Source organism: Prionailurus bengalensis, chromosome C1, assembly GCF_016509475.1.
Source record: "Prionailurus bengalensis isolate Pbe53 chromosome C1, Fcat_Pben_1.1_paternal_pri, whole genome shotgun sequence".
NCBI classification, from domain to species: domain Eukaryota; kingdom Metazoa; phylum Chordata; class Mammalia; order Carnivora; family Felidae; genus Prionailurus; species Prionailurus bengalensis.
This window is the reverse complement of record NC_057345.1, coordinates 49053850-49073137: the sequence shown is the minus strand read 5'-3', so window position 1 is coordinate 49073137 and position 19288 is coordinate 49053850. Positions and strand designations below refer to the sequence as shown.

The following is a 19288-nucleotide window of genomic DNA, read 5'->3' as shown; positions in this document are numbered from 1 at the left end:
GGTTTCCATACAACAGCCAGTGCTCATCCCAACAGGTGCCCTCCTCGATGCCCATTGCCCACCCCCATCAGCCCTCAGTTTGTTCTCAGTTTTTAAGAGACTTTACAGTTTCTAGTTCGTTTAATCTTCACACTAAACCCTCCAGCTTTTACAGAAGTGGGGACTGAGACACAGTGGTGACAAGGAACCTGCCCAGGGCCACGCAGCTGATAGAGACAGGAGCCGGGACTCCAACCCAAGACCAGAGCCTCCACTCTCCACCTTTCTGTGCAATGTATTGATTGAACCATTTTTGTTGAAAGTAGTGAGACCCCACTCAGGAACAACAGCTATTTGTTAACGGCATATTTGAACAACGCACTAAACATCGAAGCTGAAGTCCCCAGAAATCTGTACTGTGTGGTCGTCGCATGGATTTGTGAAACAAATGAGTGAGTCACCCAGTGTGATGGAAGCGGCTAGTGATGAATGGATGATACACACAATAAGCCTAAGAGGATTTCAGCAGAAGAGCCTCGTGTCTTTTTCCTGCATCCTAAGGAAGTTTCTTCTATTCGTGAAGGCAGCAGCCTGAGCAAGTAGTTTCTGGGCAGTGGAACTCCCTGGGTTAGGAATGATGTCCAAACCTCTTCCTGTACAGCACTTCTGAACACTGAAAGGAGCAAGGAAGGCAAAGCTTTTACTGGAGCCTTGAGGCACACACCTGCGTGGAGAGAGGGGCAGAAGTTCCTGCTTCTCTGTAAAGAGGCAGAACCATGGAAGGAGGGCCCTTGCCACTCTCCAAGCTGCAAAAGCCCTCCTGATTCAAGGCGGCGCTATGGGCTGTTGTCTCTGCTTATCTGAAGGAATCTGCCCAGCATCACCACAAGCATCACTTTTACCTGGAAACTCCTATTCACCCCTCAGGTCCCCAGTTTATGTGTACCTTCCTCCAAGGAGCCTTCTCATATCCTCCACCGCTCTCACCACTACCTCAATATATGTTCAAATATTTTCACATTTTCCTTTGTTGTGTTTCTGGTAGTTTGTAACCGAATAATAACTTGGAGCATCTGCTTCCCTTTCATGAGCTCCATCAAGGCAGCTACCGGATCTCTTTTTTTTTTTTTTTAACGTTTATTTATTTTTGAGACAGAGAGAGACAGAGCATGAACGGGGGAGGGTCAGAGAGAGGGAGACACAGAATCTTAAACAGGCTCCAGGCTCTGAGCTGTCAGCACAGAGCCCGACGTGGGGCTTGAACTCACAGACCGCGAGATCATGACCTGAGCCGAAGTCGGCGGCTTAACCGACTGAGCCACCCAGGCGCCCCTGGATCTCTTTTATCTACCAGTAGATCCCTAGCACCCAACACAGTGCCAACCCCATAACAGAGCTTCAACATTCTCTTTGCCTCTGTAGGTATGTGTATGTACTAAAGTGAAGAGGCCAAACTAAACCCTTCGGTTTTTTTCTTTCTTGTCCAGGAAAGAAAGCAAAAGAAACCTCTGCCACTACCATGCAGGCTGAAGCTGCTAAGATATCTCAAGGCAGAACAGAACATATGGTATGCACCTGGCTACCCAGAGCTTGGGGAAGGGCTTCAACGATCCTTGGCCCTCTATTCTCTGATGCTGGGTGGGGCCCTCCCTTCTGGGTTTTTGATTTCCACCCAACACCTTGATGTCAGGCTATCTTTGACTTTGAGACTCTCTTCCAACAGAGGAGGGAGGAAGAACTCTGAGAGCGTGGGTTGGTTCCTGTCCCAGCTGGTACGCACACAGATCTCTCTCAACACGAGGTGAAGGGCCTGCCATCTGCCCCCAAGAAAACTGGACTTGTAGCATGGATACAGGTGTCCTTCCAAAGCCTGTGACCAATCCACCAACTGCCATCAAAATAAAAGATGGTTATGAGACCTATTTTAACATCTTAAGTCCAGCTTCCAGAAACTGAGGGTGACCTTTTCCCCAGACATCACATTTTAAAATGTAATGGGCTCTTTGATTTAAAAAAAAAAAAAAAAATCTGGCAAGCAGTTAAAATCCGCTTTAATATTCCCAGCACTTAGCCAAAAGAAGATGCAGACAGAATTGAAAAACAGCCTGAGTTTTTCTGTTGTTGTTGTTTTTTAAATGCCCGGATTAGAACATAATTCATCTTAAAATGACGGGAGGCCTCTTCATGCACTTCACACTTTGAAATATTTTAGAAAATAGTATCCATTTTGGCAAGCCTCTTGCCACGCAAGAAACAACAGCAAATGCTTTTCTCCTTGAGTGTTAAGTCTGTTGTGAATAAGATTATAAAAAATATACTTTGCTCTTTTATTTTGCCTCTTGTTTGAGGATTTTGCTGCATTTCTGCAATAACTGATTCTTCTCACATTCCTGTATAAGCAGCATTCACTGCCCCCATTTTTAGGGAGTGAAATTGAAGCAGAAGTTTTGGTAAAGCAAATTTCCTATTTTCCCAGAGAAAATTGTTTCTTCATCCCCTTACTCATTCAGTAAACATGTCTTTAGAACCAAGTATGTGCCAAGCCACTAACAAGACCTTGACGATCCACAAATGACTACCTCACAGACCCGGTCTCTAGAACTCTGGTAGAAGAGAGAGACACTGTAACAATCACAATATCCTGGAATAAGTGCTGGGATGGATAAAGGGGCTACAAAGAATCACCCCTCAATCCACCTGGAGCTTTGGGGAAGGCTTCCCACAAGAAGTGAAATATGTGTTGGGTCTTGCAGGATGCGTACAAGTCCAACCAATCAAGGCATAAGTGGTAAGAAGGGCTTTTACAACAGAGAGAATAGTATGTATAAAACATAAAGGCATTATTTTTTTTCTGGATTTGTGTGGCTGGAAAAAGATGAGAGAAAAAGATGCATACATAGGGCCGAAAGAAAATAAACAAGGACAAGAACTTGGATGGCCTTATGTGCCAAGTAAGGAATTTGGAATTGATCCTGATAACGTGGGACTAAAACAGTATAGGATGTGTTACTTACTTGTTGGGTTGAGCCTAATTCGGGTCCATACAAATCCCCCCTTTCCCTGCCTTTAGTGGTCAAAGAGACTGTTGAACTATCTGAAGAAATACAAAGTTATTTTAAACCAGTTTCTCAGATCCAATGACCTCTTTGAATTCTCTACAATCATCCACCAAACTCTATGCATGTGTGCCTTTAGCTGGGTAGATTATCTAAAGTGTTCATCAGATTTCTAAAGTGGTCCAAGGCTCTAAAAAGTAGAGTCCTGTTTATTTACTTCATGAAAACTTTCAGCTGTTTCTTAACACTGATTTTATCGGGCAGTGGCTACTGCTTAGCCCTCTGCCATCTTCCTCCTGCGAGGCGCCAGCCTGGATTCCTGCGGTCCCCTCTCCCCTTTCCTCCCTCACCCCCTTCCTCTCCCTGGCTCCACCAGGCACTCAGAGCTTTCTGAAGAGAAATGAGCACCGGTCAGACAAATATATATATATATATATATATATATATATATATATATATATATATATATATATATATCAAAGAGGAATTCTTTTATATTAATCTCTTAAAATTTGCTGGTTGCTGGTCATCCATATGGGTTCAATTTCATATAGCATTCTATTATTGCAAACAAACCAATTCTTCATATTCCCCAGCAGCAGCTTAATCCATGTTTGTTAACAAACTCAAAACTTAGTTCCTTACTGCAATTTTTATTTTTTAGAGCTTTGGGATTTTCACAGCTTGTATATGAGAAGTTTGAGACAAAGGTACAAAACTGGAGAAATTCAGATACTTGAAAATTGGGGGAAGCACAGATATTATACCAAAGGTAGAGGAATGATTCTATGGCAAATTAGTTAAGATTATTTGGATTGCAATTAATAGAACCAACTCTAACAACGAAATATACTGAAAGGGTAAACAAGCATATTATGCTGCCTAAGGATAGAACTGTAACAGTGTGCCCAATTCAGGGACTTGGACATCATGTCTTCCTATATTTTTTTCTCTTCTCTCTGCCATCAACTTCCTACCCTCTATCTATCCTTCTGTCTAACTATCCATTTATCTGTCTTTCTCAGCAGACCATCTTTTTTGCATTTCCAATACACTGAGTGGAAAATCTGCTGCAGTTCCTACCTCCCACACAGAATGACTCTGTTTTTCTATCTCTCTGTCTTTAGCTCTCACAAATAGTTCCCCAGTCACTGGAAAGTGTGTTTATTGGCCCATTTTGCATTATTAGATGCCTCGTCCTGCACCATGCATGTAGATACATGGTAATTCTCTCCACAACCATGTAGATAGACAAGATGGGCAATTCCTGGAAAAGTGGGGTTGATCAGATGAAACAATAGATGCCCACTCTCTGTCTTCACGATAAGTGACAGAATGTCTTACATGGCATGGCGGGGACTCATTTGTCTACCTGTTCTAAAGGCATCTCTATTTTGTGCAGGGCGCGGGGTTAGAACACCACAATGAGCTGGACATGACCTCTGCACCCTCCTCCTAGTCTTGTGTCTACCATTGACAGTCTGATCTTAGTAAGTCACTTCTATTCCCTGGGCTGCTCCTTCCTTTCTTAAATGAATAGGACAGACAGATCGCAGAGGTGATTTATGCTTTGTTAAAATGAGCCCAGGAGCCTAAGATCATATCAGTGTGGTTTCAATCACTTTTCATCAAGAATCTCACACTCATGATGCAGAAGTTTTCCCACCAAGAAATTATAAGCATTGCCTGAAGCCCATCCCCTCGTGTAACCCCACTAGTATAAAATAGAGTAGGATGTCATGAAATGTCTCAGTTACAAAAACCTTTGTTTTGTGTAAATCAGAAATGTAAACTGAATGAAAGTCATGATTTCACTCTTCTCTTAAAACATACACACACACACACGCACTCAACATAGTAGTTTATATCCAGCAAGAATTGGCAGATATGGTCCTATGGCACTGAGGATTTGAAACACATCCTCTAGCTTTACAAAGCCAGACCTTGCAATAAATCTTGCTAGCTGTGTGGCCTCATCTTTGGCCAAGAGACTGGAGGAGCTCTTTGTGGTGAATGTATTGCCAGTGAGATGCCTGTGTTGTTTTGGTAGAAAATTCCAGAAGAGAAGCTGCAACCAGAAAACCCTCCTGCTGAGATTTCAGCCCCCAAAGATCCCCTGAAAGCTTTGAAGGTCAGGCCAATCTCACAGCCTTTCGTGACTCCAATGATGAAGAACGAGCCTGAAGAATATGAGACATGGATTGACACGTTCCGGAAGCTGGAAAATGCCCTCTACCTGTGTGACCTGACTAATACAGGTGAAGTGGGATGCTTACAGTGGATACACCTTTCTATTTGTGTTCTAGTCTGGAAGTGGACACCTCCTTCTCTCTCACTTCTTACCAAGTACAGTTGGTATAGAAACCACGTGCACTGGCACTGGGATCACAAGCAGGAAATACAAAGATGAATCAGAATCAGACGTGAATCACCCACCAGTTTGCTTACAGTCTCTTGTGTCTTTGATCCTCCTCCATCAACTCCTGGAGTCCAACCCATAATCCAATCTTGTAAACTCCTGACTGAAACCTTCAGCGTGCCCACTGGCAGGCTGAACTCCAAACTCCTTAGCAAGGCAAAAGCTGGTTCTGTCCACCTGACCAGTCTCTTCTCCTTCAACTCATTATTCTCTCAGCATATCCTACCCTGTCATAATGAAGAACTTGTCTTCCTCAAACACGCTATGCTTTCCCCTGTGGCTGCTCTTTTTCTAACCCTATGCCCAGTCTGAGCGTCCACCTCTCTTCTTCCTACCTTACCCACTGCCAACTCCTCATCTTGTCCGCCTGGCTAGCTCATGCCTAAACATGTTTTATGTTAGAACTCAGGCTTTACTCCTCTGAGACTCCCGGGATTTCCCCAAGAAAGATCTAGGCCAACCTTTATCTGGCCTCCTAGACTTCTTTAACAACCATTATCCTGTTTGATATATTGTATTTTTTTTTTATCTGGAGACTTACTACAATATCACCAGTAGACTATATTCCTTTTTTAGCTCTAGTACCTTGCATAATTCTATTCAACTTTTTAATTTTTTTTAATGTTTATTTATTTTTGAGAGACAGAGCACAAGTGGGGGAGGGGCAGAGAGAGGGAGACACAGAATCTGAAGCAGGGTCCAGGCTTTGAGCTGTCAGCACAGAGCCCAACGAAGGGCTCAAACCCCGCAAAATGCAAGATCATGACATGAGCTGAAGCCGGACACTGAACCAACTGAGCCACCCAGGCACCCTTATTCAACTTTTTTTTTTTTTTTGAGGGAACAAATAAATGAATATAAATACATAAATAAATCCAAGATGGAAGGTGATAAATACCATTACAGTGTGCTATGTCAGCATTCAGAGAAAGGCGAATTCCTTCCTAGTGAGGTGATCTGGGAAGGTTATGCTAGTGTGAAATTAACCGTTAAGGATAAAGCACAGTTTATGTACAAAGGAATGAAATAGACTTTTCTGGCAAAAGTGCGAGTTACCCAAGCAAAGCGTTATGTGTGAAGCTCAGTGTCAGAAGTTTGGGTTGGAAAAAAGACAAGGGCTATTAAGAAGAATGTTACATGATAAAGGTAAAAAATATAAGATTCTAGCTCCAAGAAGATCTTAGACGCCAGACCAAGGAATTTGGATTTAGATCAAAGGGAATGAATAGCACTGAGAGTTTCTAAGCAGAGAACTGGTATGATGAAGTCGTATCTCAGAAAGACCCTCAATGGCTACGTGCAGATTTGAGGAGAAACTGAAAGCAGGGAAAGGAGAAAGGAGGCTATTGCAATGTCCTAGTGAAAATGAAGGCCAGGTCAAGGTCAGAAGCCTGGAGAATGGAAAAGAGGGAGCAGATAGAAAAGCACCTGGACTGAAATCATTGTACTTAATTACATTCTGTGTTCATGATGAGTTAGCATATTATATGTGGAGCCTAAAGATATGGAGCTCAGGGGCACCTGGGTGGCTCAGTCAGTTGAGCGTCCGACATCAGCTCAGGTCATGATCTCACAGTTTGTGAGTTTGAGCCCTGCATCGGGCTCTGTGCTGACACCTCGGAGCCTGGAGCCTGCTTCAGATCCTGTGTCTCCCTCTCTCTCTGCCCCTTCCCTGCTCATACTCTGTCTCTCTCTGTCTCTCTCAAAATGAACAAACGTTAAAAAAGTTAAAAAAAAAAAAAAAAGATATGGAGCTCAGAGAAGTAGAGAGCACAACGGCGGTTGCCAGGCAAAATGGGAGATGTTGATCAAAGGGTACACACTTTGAGTTATAAGATGAATGAGTTCCAAGGATTTGATGTTCTGCATGAGGACCCTAGCTAACAATGCTGTATTGTATACTTGAGAATTGCTGTGAGAGTAGAGCTTTAATATGCTCACCACCACAGTAACAACCACAATAAAATGGTAATTGTGTGTGATAAAGGATACGTTAACTGACCTTAAGGTGGTAAATATTTCCCAATAGATACATGTATCACATCATCATATTGTACACTTTAAACTTATACAATGGTAGGGGTGCCTGGGTGGCTCAGTCGGTTAAACGTGCGACTTCAGCTCAGGTCATGATCTCGCAGTCTGTGAGTTCGAGCCCCGCGTCAGGCTCTGTGCTAACACCTCAGAGCCTGGAGCTCAGATTCTGTGCCTCCCTCTCTTTCTGCTCCTCCCCCGTTCATGCTCTGTCTCTCTCTGTCTCAAAAATAAACAAACGTTCAAAAAATTAAACTTATACAATGGTATATGTCAATTATATCTCAACAAAAGAAATAGCAGATGCATTAGTACTCTCTAGAAGTAATCGTGTAACAGTAGCCATGCGTGTATTTTCATTCACTGTGTGTTCTTGTTTCATTTTGTTTTGAATTTCCAAATCACTTAACTCTAGACCACATAAAGTGTAATTACCATATAATACCCAAGGACTTCAAAGAATTCTACCAAAGAGAGGGGGAGAAAAAAAAATTAATGAAAAACTAATCTAGCTGAATTAGAAAATCATTTATTAAACGTGTTATCAGCCCAGCACTTTGTTAGAGGCTGGACCAGAAGGAAAACCAGAAAGGATAAGACATGGTATCTGGGGGCACCTCAGTGGCTCAGTAGGTTAAGTGGCCAACTTCAGTTTAGGTTACGATCTCACAGTTTTTGAGTTCTAGCCCTGCATCAGGCTCTGTGCTGACAGCTCAGAACCTGGAGCCTGCTTCTGATTCTGTGTCTCCGTCTTTCTCTGCTCTTCCTCCAGCCTGCCAATGTCTCTCTCTCTCTCTCTCTCTCTCTCTCTCTCTCTCTCAAAAATAAATAAACATTAAAAAAAAAAAAAGACATGGTCTCTGGCCTCAAGGAGCTTTTAGGTCTGACACCAAGACTAAGAGTAGTTAAATGCTGAAAAACAAACATCTTCAAGGACAACATATAGTAAAGCATCATAATTGAAGACACAAGAGTTAGAGTCCAAGGAAAAGAGAGAAGAGATGAAAAGAAGCTCATCATCTAATGTGAGCTGAGTATTCAGAGAGGGTCCCATGGAAGAGAGAGCTTGAGTGATCCTCCCAGAGAGAGAAGCTTTAGATAACTGGGGAGGATGCTCTGAGTTGAAACCATCTTCCACAAAGCTTAGAAGATTTCTATTGGATTGGATAGTGAAGTTGAAACCCTACTGTGAATCCCAAGTCCTAGGATAATCCTCTACCCAGTGTCCACCAAATGTTCAACCAGAGCAGAGCACAACAAAAGCTAAGATGGATAATTTACAGATGATACTGGAGAAAAGGAGATTAAAAGGCTACTGAAAGGGTGCCTGGGTGGCTCAGCTAGTTAAGCTCTTGACTTCAGCTCAGGTCATGATCTCATGGTCGGTAAGTTCAAGTCCCGCATTGGGCTCTGTGCTGACAGTGTGGAGCCTGCTTGGGATTCTGTCTCCCTCTCTCTCTCTGCCCCTCCCCTGCTTGCTCTCTCTCTCTCAAAATAAATAAAAATACATTTTTTTAAAAAAGCCATTACTGAAATAATCATGAGCCTAGGTATTCATAACTAGAGTGGTGATGGGGTTACAAACAAAAATAAACAAACAAAAAAACATCAGGTGGAGAGAGAAGACATTTCTAAAGAAACAAATGCTAAGTTGCAGTGATGGATGATGGATCATAAACTCGGTTGCTAAAAGACTCCCCAATGGCTGGGACCTTTCTCATACTTCTGAACTCTTCTGAGGAAAAACAGAGTTTTGTTGACTTTGGAGGCAGACTCCAGCAGATTTGAAATGCCTCTCTCATGGCCTCTTCACTATTTATGCCTGTTTTCTCTGTTTCTATGAAATTCATTAGTTCCTTGTCAGCCAGGGAATGTGTCAGCCTGATCTGGGAACATCTAAAACTATCTTTAATGAGGAAAGAGGATTAACTGAGGTCATTTCATTGGTTTATTAACCACAGTATTTAGCTGACCACCACAGCCTCAATCTAGACACTGAGCAGATGATACCTACTTTGCCTATTGATGAATCAGTGTTCTTTATTATGTGCAAGGAAATATGTAGGCCAGGGTGTTCTTCATTCAGGGTGAAGACAGACCATCCATCATCAAATTAGTGTTTCTGGGAACCTACTTTGTGCTTATTTTCTAACAGGGGTTGTCAAGAAAATATCCTTGAAGAGGAAGAATAAGAAATGACTGTGAATAACTGGTCGTGTTTTCTAAAGAAAAAAGGGTGGTTGGGATAAATGTTTGAGTGAATGGTAGATTTGGAATTTTCCCAATGAACTGAAGGCTAGATAGAAAACGTTTTTCACGTTCAAGGAGGCAGAATGCAATGAGAGACCTCAAGGACATTCTTTGCATGAGTCTGGACTTTGCACGCACTGAATCACTAACTCCTCACATCAACCACATGCTGAAGGCATTAATGTCCTTATTTGCGGAGGAAAAAGCCAACCTCAAAGTGGTAAAAGAATAGCCAGTGGGGAGTTGAGCCATAATTCAAACCCAGTTCTATTGGACTTCCCACTACACTAAACTCCCATGACACACCAGAAAGAACATGAGGTTTTGCTTGTTGCTTTGTTGGTTGTTTCTTTGTTTGTTTTTACCAGAAGACTTAGATTCAACTCCAGATTTTACTAATTGCTGCGCCCTGGAAGCCAGTATGTATATATATATATCCTCTGAGCCTGTTTCTTTATCTATAAACTAAGACTGTTAATAATAAAACATACCTCGGGGCGCCTGGGTGGCTCAGTCGGTTGACTGTCCGACTTCACCTCAGGTCATGATCTCACAGTTCGTGAGTTTGAGCCCTGCGTCAGGCTCTGTGCTGACAGCTCGGGACCTGGAGCCTGCTTCGGATTCTGTGTCTCCCTCTCTCTCTGCTCCTCCCCTGCTCACACTCTATTTCTCTCTCAGAAATAAATAATGATTTTTAAAAATTTAAAAAAATAAAATAAAATAATAAAACATACCTCCCCAGATTTGAGAAAGGATCAAATTACATTTGAGAGTTCTTTGTAAACTGTAGAATAAAGTAGATGTTAAAGGAAGTCTTATTATTTCTTTTATTTTGGTTCTGGTGGGACAAGAACAGGTTTTCAACCCTAAGATAGATTGTAAGGGTTATTTTATGCAGCTGTCCTAGGCATCCCCTAATGACAGTAAATTAGACAGATACAAATTTCAGTCAATGGACTCTTGTTTGACACTAGGAATCTTCTACCAATGGTAAAGCTCAGAAGATAGCAGAAAATGTCCCCATGCACACCAGTGGTGATTTCTAGATGTATTTTTTAACATTACTTAAAAAAAAATTTTTTTTAACATTTACTCATTTTTGAGAGTGAGAGAGACAGAGCATGAGCAGGGGAGGGGCAGAGAGAGAGGGAGACTCAGAATCTGAAGCAGGTTCCAGGCTCCGAGCTGTCAGCACAGGGCCCAACGCGGGGCTTGAACTCACGAACTGTGAGATCATGACCTGAGCTGAAGTCAGACGCTTAACCGACTGAGCCACCCAGGCACCCCTTAACATTACTTTTAATTTGTGATTAAAATATAAACTAAATTGTGTATTTTTAAAAATTTTTTTATTAAGATACATTCTTATATATTTCAAATAATGTTGATGATATAACTATTATAATCATCTTATAATTCTTGCAATAATGAGTGATTAATAGTTCTGGGCACCGTTCTAAGCTTTCATTATTTTACTGGTTTTTATACAATTTAATTATCCCTATTTTAAAGTTGAGGAAACTGAGGCTCAAAAAGTTAAAATACCTTCCCCGGCCAGACACTTATTCCAAAGTCCATGACTAATAATTCCAGAGGCAGAATATGAGGAAATGTCTTGAGGGATCCAACCTAGACCAGACCAAGAACAGCCACCCAATCCAGAGAACTGCAAAGATGCAATTGGCCAACTCAAAGAAAATTATTTCTGCCAAGATCAACATTCTAATAGAAGAGATAGACAATAAACAAACAGAGAGAGGATGGGACAGGACAGGACAGAACTAAACAGAACGAATAGAATAAATCACATTAGGACCTGTCTATAGTCCACTGCTAAGAAGACCCATCAGGGAGCGGTTCAGAGGAAAGCATCATGCTCAGTGGTCTTTGCTCATTTAAATATAAATAATACTTGGGGCGCCTGGGTGGCTCAGTGGGTTGAGAGTCAGACTTCAGCTCAGGTCATGATCTTGCGGTCCATGAGTTCGAGCCTTGCATCCGGCTCTGTGCTGACAGCTCAGAGCCTGAAGCCTGCTTTGGATTTTGTGTCCCCCCCACCCGTCTCTGTCCCTCCCCTGCTCATGCTCTCTTTCTCTCTTAAAAATAATAAACATTAAAAAAATACATATGAATACTACTTGGCAGCTTCAACAGAGATAACAGGTATCTAGCAGACACAAACTCTAATGGGCTGGTAGTGATGTTTACAACATGACCCGGGGGCCATCTCTGGCCTCTTTGAGAAAGAATCCACAATCACTACCACAGCCCACACCAGTAGAGAAGAATAGAAGAACAACATGCATGAGATGCATCTTTAATCCCTATAAAAGATATTTTAAAGCTTTTCTTGACACCAGTGGTGTAGATCCCCCAAATTCAAGGAACATATTTAGGAAACAATCTGAGCCTCACTTAAAATAATCTCTTCTTCCTTACTCTATAATGTAGTGTAGTGGTTAAATGCATGGTTTTAAGCAACCCTGGGCAAGTGACTTACCATCTCTATGCCTCAGTTTCTCCTTCTGTAAAATAGGCTGTTTTGAGCATTAAATGAATTGCTACTGGTAAAATGTTTGGAGGCGTGCCTGAAACATGATAAATGGTGTGTGTGTGTGTGTGTGTGTGTGTGCGCGCGCGCGCGCTTCTGTGTGATTATTGTTATTGTTGCATTCTAGTTAATTTTTTGCATATCTGACTGTCTCAACTGGATCTCCCTGAGGTTAAAAGGTCACTTCTCTAAATCTTCTATATTCCCAAGCGCATATCTGTATCTGACATATATGAGCTCACAATTAGGAGCTCATAAGTGAGTTCTTGATCTTTGCTGATGCTCTGTTCTACCTTTAAAACTCCTCTCTGCAACCACCAACGTCCACCTACCCTTAACATGGAAAGCACCTTGGCATTGATACATATAACACGTAAGTACCAGAGCACATCCTGTGATGATAAGCACTACCATCTCAACTATACAGATTTTTTTTTAATTTTTTTTCAACGTTTTTTTATTTATTTTTGGGACAGAGAGAGACAGAGCATGAACGGGGGAGGGGCAGAGAGAGAGGGAGACACAGAATCAGAAACAGGCTCCAGGCTCTGAGCCATCAGCCCAGAGCCTGACGCGGGGCTCGAACTCACGGACCGCGAGATGGTGACCTGGCTGAAGTCGGACTCTTAACCGACGGTGCCACCCAGGCGCCCACAACTATACAGACTTAGACTCTGAGCCTTGAGAAACGTGATGCTTTACCTGTAATCACACAGCAAGCTGGAGGGAGTCACAGCAAATACATTTCCAGAAAAGCATCAAAATGGGCTGTTTGAAACCTGCCTGTTTAGGAACGTGTTTGGCTACTTCCATAAGATAAAAATAAACCAGAAAAATTAGAAATCGATTTTCGCAGGCACTCCACCTGTTTTAAAAATTGGCTTTTAAAGTGTTATGGCCCCAAAGAACAAGCTTAAATTGCTTTAGGAAGCCTAAAGTGTCAAAATATTAGCATTTTGTTTTTACACGGAAGTCATTTGAGCTAATAGATTTGTTTTCTCTTTTTTGTTTTTTCTTTCTTCTTTTCAAAACCTACCACCCACCCAACCCAATCGCAGGAGTCCTGGAAAAGGAACGGGCCAGATGCCTCATTCACAACTACAATCTCATTTACAACCTGTCCCTGAGCCCTCGGAAGATCGACCAAGCCTTGAGGAGATTCCGTGCGGGAGAAAATATGCTCTTGGAGCCAGCACTCCAGTACTTAAAGGAGCTATGGTAACAAACCCATATTGTGAGAACAGATGTTTCCTTTTTCTTCCTTTCTACCCAGACACGTGTTTCTCCCCAGCCCATGCATAGTGGTGGAGACACTGTCAGAGTCAAGGCCGATGCAGCAACTGAAGATGCTTTGGACTTGGGCTTCATTTCTAGCTATGATACTCCCTGATAGGCAGCTCAGAGTGACCCGAGAAAACCAGGTTTCCTCTCCTGAGGTGGCAAGAACCCAATTTCTTAAAACCCCCTTTTGGGGCGCCTGGGTGGCGCAGTCGGTTAAGCGTCCGACTTCAGCCAGGTCACGATCTCGCGGTCTGTGAGTTCGAGCCCCGCGTAGGGCTCTGGGCTGATGGCTCAGAGCCTGGAGCCTGTTTCCGGCTCTGTGTCTCCCTCTCTCTCTGCCCCTCCCCTGTTCATGCTCTGTCTCTCTCTGTCCCAAAAATAAATAAACGTTGAAAAAAAATTAAAAAAAAAACCCTTTTATTCCAATAAAGCTCCTTATGAACATTACACGATTTTTTTTTCTACCTTGCTGAGGAAACTTTGCTTTTGCAAACCCTGCAATTCCATAGAGTAAAAAATATGCTAGATATTGTTGTCAACTCCCTCAAATGCCTGTCACATAAGAGACCTAACTATATCATTTTTGGATGTGTGATCTGCCTCTAGTCACTGTTCTAGGAAGGATTTCCACATTATAAGAAAAATAAAATTATTAACAATATGTTAATACTAAGGGTAGGAGCAGAATTCCAAGCAAGGTTTTCTGAACAAGTGAAATATTTTCTCTAGTACAAAAGTAGATGCTGTTACACTGTCCTTTTTCCAGAGTATAGGATAGAAGTTTCAATAAGTGACGCCTGGGACAAAGGGATCTGAACTAAGTAACATCTTCTTTGCTCCCTCTGGCAGGAAAATCAAGCAAAAGTTTCCACCAGTCCCCATAGTTCTTCTGTCTAACTTTGCACCTCCCCCAGAACACACACACACACATCACACCACACAGGTAGCATGAGCTCACCGAAGGAATGCTAGCCTAGGACTTCAGAGACAAATGTGTTCCCAGAACCATCATTAACGTTGCGTGACCTGGATTCTGGTTTTCAAAACTGTGCAGGAGACAGGATGCAGGAGTTAGGTCAAGGGGAAAAGTAAAAAAGATCCCTGAGTATCCCTTTTTATCCGTTTTACACAGGGCGGGGGGGGGGGGGGATGTCTCATAAAGTCTTACAAACAAGATCTTAAGAATAAAATAGTTTTGAGTCACTAACATAAATGATCTCTAAGGGCTTCAAGTGTGAGCCTGCTTTAGTTTTTATAATCCTTGAGTAACCTCCAAAAATGCCTCTTAAAGCAGACTGGACCACCTCTCTAGCATTCTAGAACCCTTGGACCCACTAGCTTTTTAGGTCAGAGAAATAAGCAAACAAACATGGCTTTCTCAGACTACCAAAATGCCAAATGAGGAAAGTTAGAATATTAGATCAGACAACTCAGTATACGTTGGGCAGCTAATGTGTGCTGGGACCTGGAAATATTTTGTTTCATCCATCGCTGACAACTCAATATGGCAGGTTTTACAACTCCATTTCACAGATGAAGAGAGAGAGGCTCAAAGAAGTAAAGGGTAGAAGAGTTATTGAGACTGATTGCCTGTTGATAATTGGCCAGAGGGATAGAGCCTTCTGGAGAACACTAAGAATGCCCTTTCCACTCTACATCTCTGTGAGGAAATGAACTGGAGAGAGGGCTGGATGAAGGGAGGCCCTAAACATGAGGGCAGGATTATTAGACTCAATCGTGGGGTCCTGAAGAGCAGTGATCCTGCCCTACCCAATTCTTTGTGTGTGACATCTAGACTAGCTCCTCAAGAATAGCCTCAGCACCCAGCAACTCACACAGCTGGAGGGGACTCCGTGGACCTGGAATGCAGCAGAAAGGTGCTCCAGGGCTATGTGCATACCTTGTACTCCTGTAGAGCTCACTGACGGAATGCTTCTATAAGTGGGTAGCAATGGCCAGATCTGGATCCACAATCACCCCACCACCACTACCCACCCTTCAATAGAGAGCAGAAAAAGAATAGGCTTTAAATCAGCCAAAATCCATCTCCATCACTTAGTAGGTGGTAGCTTTAGAAAGTTTTTAATCTCCCTGAGCTTCAGTTCCTTCAACTGTAAAACAGGAATAATGAAAACACTGAGTGTTTCACAGAAGTGTTATAAACGCTGAGAGTCATGTCATTTGGACAGTTCCTTGCACGTAGCAGAGATGGCCCTTTCTTACGTCCCATCCCTTAGCTGCTGAGCATCAGGATGCTTGAACAACGACTGTGTGACATGACACAGGGACATAACGTTACCCCTATAGCAAAAACAAATTTTGAGATATATCTGCCTTCTAGAACCAGGGGACAATTGTTACTGGATCATCTCCTGTCTGGAATTGTCCACTACTTTACCTCAAGGTGTGTGTGTGTGTGTGTGTGTGTGTGTGTGTGCGCGCGCATGTGAGCGAATTTGCAAGACTTCCACTTTGCAAAACCAAATACTCACTAGGTTTTCTCGGAGTAAACATTAAAAGAAGCAAAATTCAACTCAATTCATAGAGAAAAGTTAAGATATCAGGGTGACAGTGTGACAGCAGATGTCAAATGAGGCCTTGCCATGAGGCAAACCATTGAACACAAACAGGAAAATGCTATGAGGTCATTATGTGTTAGAATATTGGTTTGACCTCTGTGCTAGGACTTCCCCATGGTTTACTTATGGAAAATCTGTTACCTTTCTCTCTTTTTTCCCCCTTAAGGTCAGTGATGTTTTGTATATTCCCCGTGACTGTGAACTTCTAACCCTGGGTAGAAGAGAAACTCTGCTGTCTGTGGTCTTGACCAGCTTTCTCTAGCAGAACCTTTTCTACATGGGTGTCTGTGTGCAGTGGCCTGGTTAAACTCCAGTGTGCCCTGGAGAGACTCTAGGTCAACTGTATCTGCCCCAACTGTCTGAAAGCCTTAGCTTCTAAAATGGGTCACTGAAGACACGATAGAAGCTGAATCTCACCAGTTGGACAGATTCCTTCACAGATGTGTGACCCTGAGCAATTCACTATCTCCCTCACAGAGTCATTCATGTTAAAGGAGATAATGGTACAAATTGCCCAGCTCTGTATCTGTCACGTAGACATGCTCCGTAAGGGAAAACTGGCTTCCTATCTTATTCTTATACAGTATTTCCATTTACCCCATTCAATGGACCAAACCATTAAATTCCTTTTCCAAGTACAGACCACTTCCAAGCCAACAGGTGGCTCCCTGATTGTGTGGTCCTGGAAGGCAGAGACCGTGCCCTACACATTCTTATTCTTGATTCTTCCACCTGCCCTGACTCCTCATAGTAACCTAACTATGCTGGCATTACTACTATGCCCATTGTGCAGATAAGAAACTGAGACTCATGGTGGTAAAAGGTGCTTTCCTAAGGACCAACAGCTAGTGAGTGACTGAGTCAGGATTAGAATCCAGTGCACAACTTCAAGCCCAACAGTGCCTTGCAGGTCACCATTAGAGCGAATTTTCTCTAGTATGTGTGGTCTGTCTCCCCAGGAAGTCTGGAGGTCACTTCCAGAAAGGGCTAAGGTCTTCCTCACCTTCATCTCCAGCACAGAACCCAGATTCACCCCCAGGTGGGCACCTGGAAAACATTTGTAGAATGGAGCCCCCGCATGAAATGTTTGAAGCCCTGGGGCTTTCTGCCCTCTTCCAGCTCTGCCAGCTTCATCACTGCCTTTTGGGGACTGAAATGAAGGGGGTTTTCAGGACTCTTGGCATCCTGTGTTCACACAAGCAGAAACACAACTGTATAGATCACGCAATCCAAAGAGTTTGCTAAGTGCTAGCTGACTCTTCAGAGGAATTTCCCAAGATCATTAAGAGAAACAATACGGGGTTTGATATTCTAATTGGGATCAGCAACTGGAAGGCTTTGGAGCTGGCCAGAGAACTGTGAAGCTCTGCAAACAAATGCTGGCCTTTCTTCTCATTCTCTCCTTGCCTCCCCCTTCATTAGAGCCTCTCAGCTACAGTTCCAACGCTCCTTAGCAACAAAGGCCGGGGTTCCCAGAGCTGGGGGGCCTCAGGAATGCCAGCCACTCCTCTCATTAGCATTCAGGGCCCCTCATCTGCCTGCACAGTTAGCTGTGGGACCATGCAAAAGGCAGTGGCTTGGGGGAGGCCCAGCATTTAACGTGGCTTGTTGGGAAATGGGAAACCTCCACAAAGAGTTTCCAAACAAAAGGCATCAATATTATTTGTGGAGCCATCAGACTGCCTGGAGCACAATATGGCTCTGGCTCAGCCACATGCTTTCTCTCCAGGTTCTGTGCGAAGGCTTGGTGGGGACTTCCTAGACACAACATGGCCCTGAATGCCAATACATTGGAAGGTCTCCCTCCTCCTCCCCTGTCTGCTGTCCAGTCTCTCCTCGGACTCAGTTTATCCAGGTTGGGCAATGGGTAGACTCTTAACTGGCAGTGAGAGTGCCCAGAGGAGGGGAGTTATTGGAGGATAAATGGTCAGATGGTAGGACAATTCCAAACAGATGGTGCCGCTGGGAATGCATTCCAGACAAATTCACAAGCAGAGTGAGCTCTGACGAAGACTTAGCCGTTGGAGAACAGTTGGTGCCTTGTACCAAGCCCTTGCTCAAAACACACATCCTGCTCTCCCATACAATCTTGAACAGTTCCATGAGGGAAACCCTACCCAGGTCCTGTCTCACTGGAATTCCAAAGTACTGATCAATAGGCCAATCCCTGGAAGATTCCAACCAGCAAAACTATTTCTCAACATTCTCATGTTGTCTCTGAGCAGAGTTTCTTTCAGACTCCTTACGTTTGAACACCTCCAGGAATGTGGACCTCACTACTTTTCATCTCTAAGACAATTCCTGCTCCAAAAAGCTCCAATTTGTTCATCTAAAATTGGTCTCCACTTTAGGCTCCTTTCTACCCTCCCTTGTGGCCAAAGAGGATGTAAAGTTTGATCAGTCAATGCAACAACACCTGCACTAACCCTGTGCCTGGCTCTTCTAGGCATCAGGGATTTAAAAACAAACCCAAAAACAAACAAAAAAGGGAAAGATAGAAAGAAAGAATCTCTCTTCCAGACCTGATTCGAGTTGGGGAGAGAGCTCAGGAAGGTGCCCTTACTTACAAAACTTCCCAGGGGTGCCTGGGTGGCTCAGTCGGTTAACGATCTGACTTCGGCTCAGGTCATGATCTTGCAGTCCATGAGCTTGAGCCCCACGTTAGACTCTGTGCTGACAGCTTGGAACCTGGATCCTGCTTCAGATTCTGTGCGTCCTTCTCTCTCTGCCCCTCCCCCATTAGTGCTCTGTTTCTCTCTCTCTCCCCCAAAAAATAAATAAACATTAAAATATTTTTTGAAAACTTTCCATAATCATACACTGACTTACACTCTCCATTTTTACTTTCCAATGTGTGTACCTCTGAATAAACAGCCCATCCCATATAAGCCATCTCAATCTTGGAATATCCCCACCAGCTGCCCTCGGTTAGCAACATTTCTTATTCCTTACTCAACCATGGAACCACCTGCCCTCATATTCAGCATGTGACAGAGAGAGCAAAGAAACAGAAAGGCAGGTAAGAGAGATGTTCTGTTCCCCTTTGGGTCCAGAAGTAGAGTGAGGAATTGGGCAAGTTATAGATAGATGGATTTGACTCAACCCGGGAAAAGACATGCTAACAATCAGAACTGATAAA

The 19288-nt window shown here is 43.2% G+C and overlaps 1 protein-coding gene across 1 annotated transcript in view; it reads left to right on the top strand.

Annotated features, from left to right (window-relative positions):
* CC1H1orf87 (chromosome C1 C1orf87 homolog) overlaps positions 1–13773 on the top strand; it is an 80589-nt gene extending 66816 nt beyond the window's left edge. Inside the window, exons 10-12 of the mRNA XM_043573406.1 lie at positions 1467–1546; positions 5086–5293; positions 13348–13773. Of these exons, the coding sequence (XP_043429341.1) occupies positions 1467–1546; positions 5086–5293; positions 13348–13511 (452 nt within the window). The 3' untranslated portion in view covers positions 13512–13773. The remainder of the gene's footprint in view (positions 1–1466; positions 1547–5085; positions 5294–13347) is intronic.
* The last annotated feature ends 5515 nt before the right edge of the window (positions 13774–19288 follow it).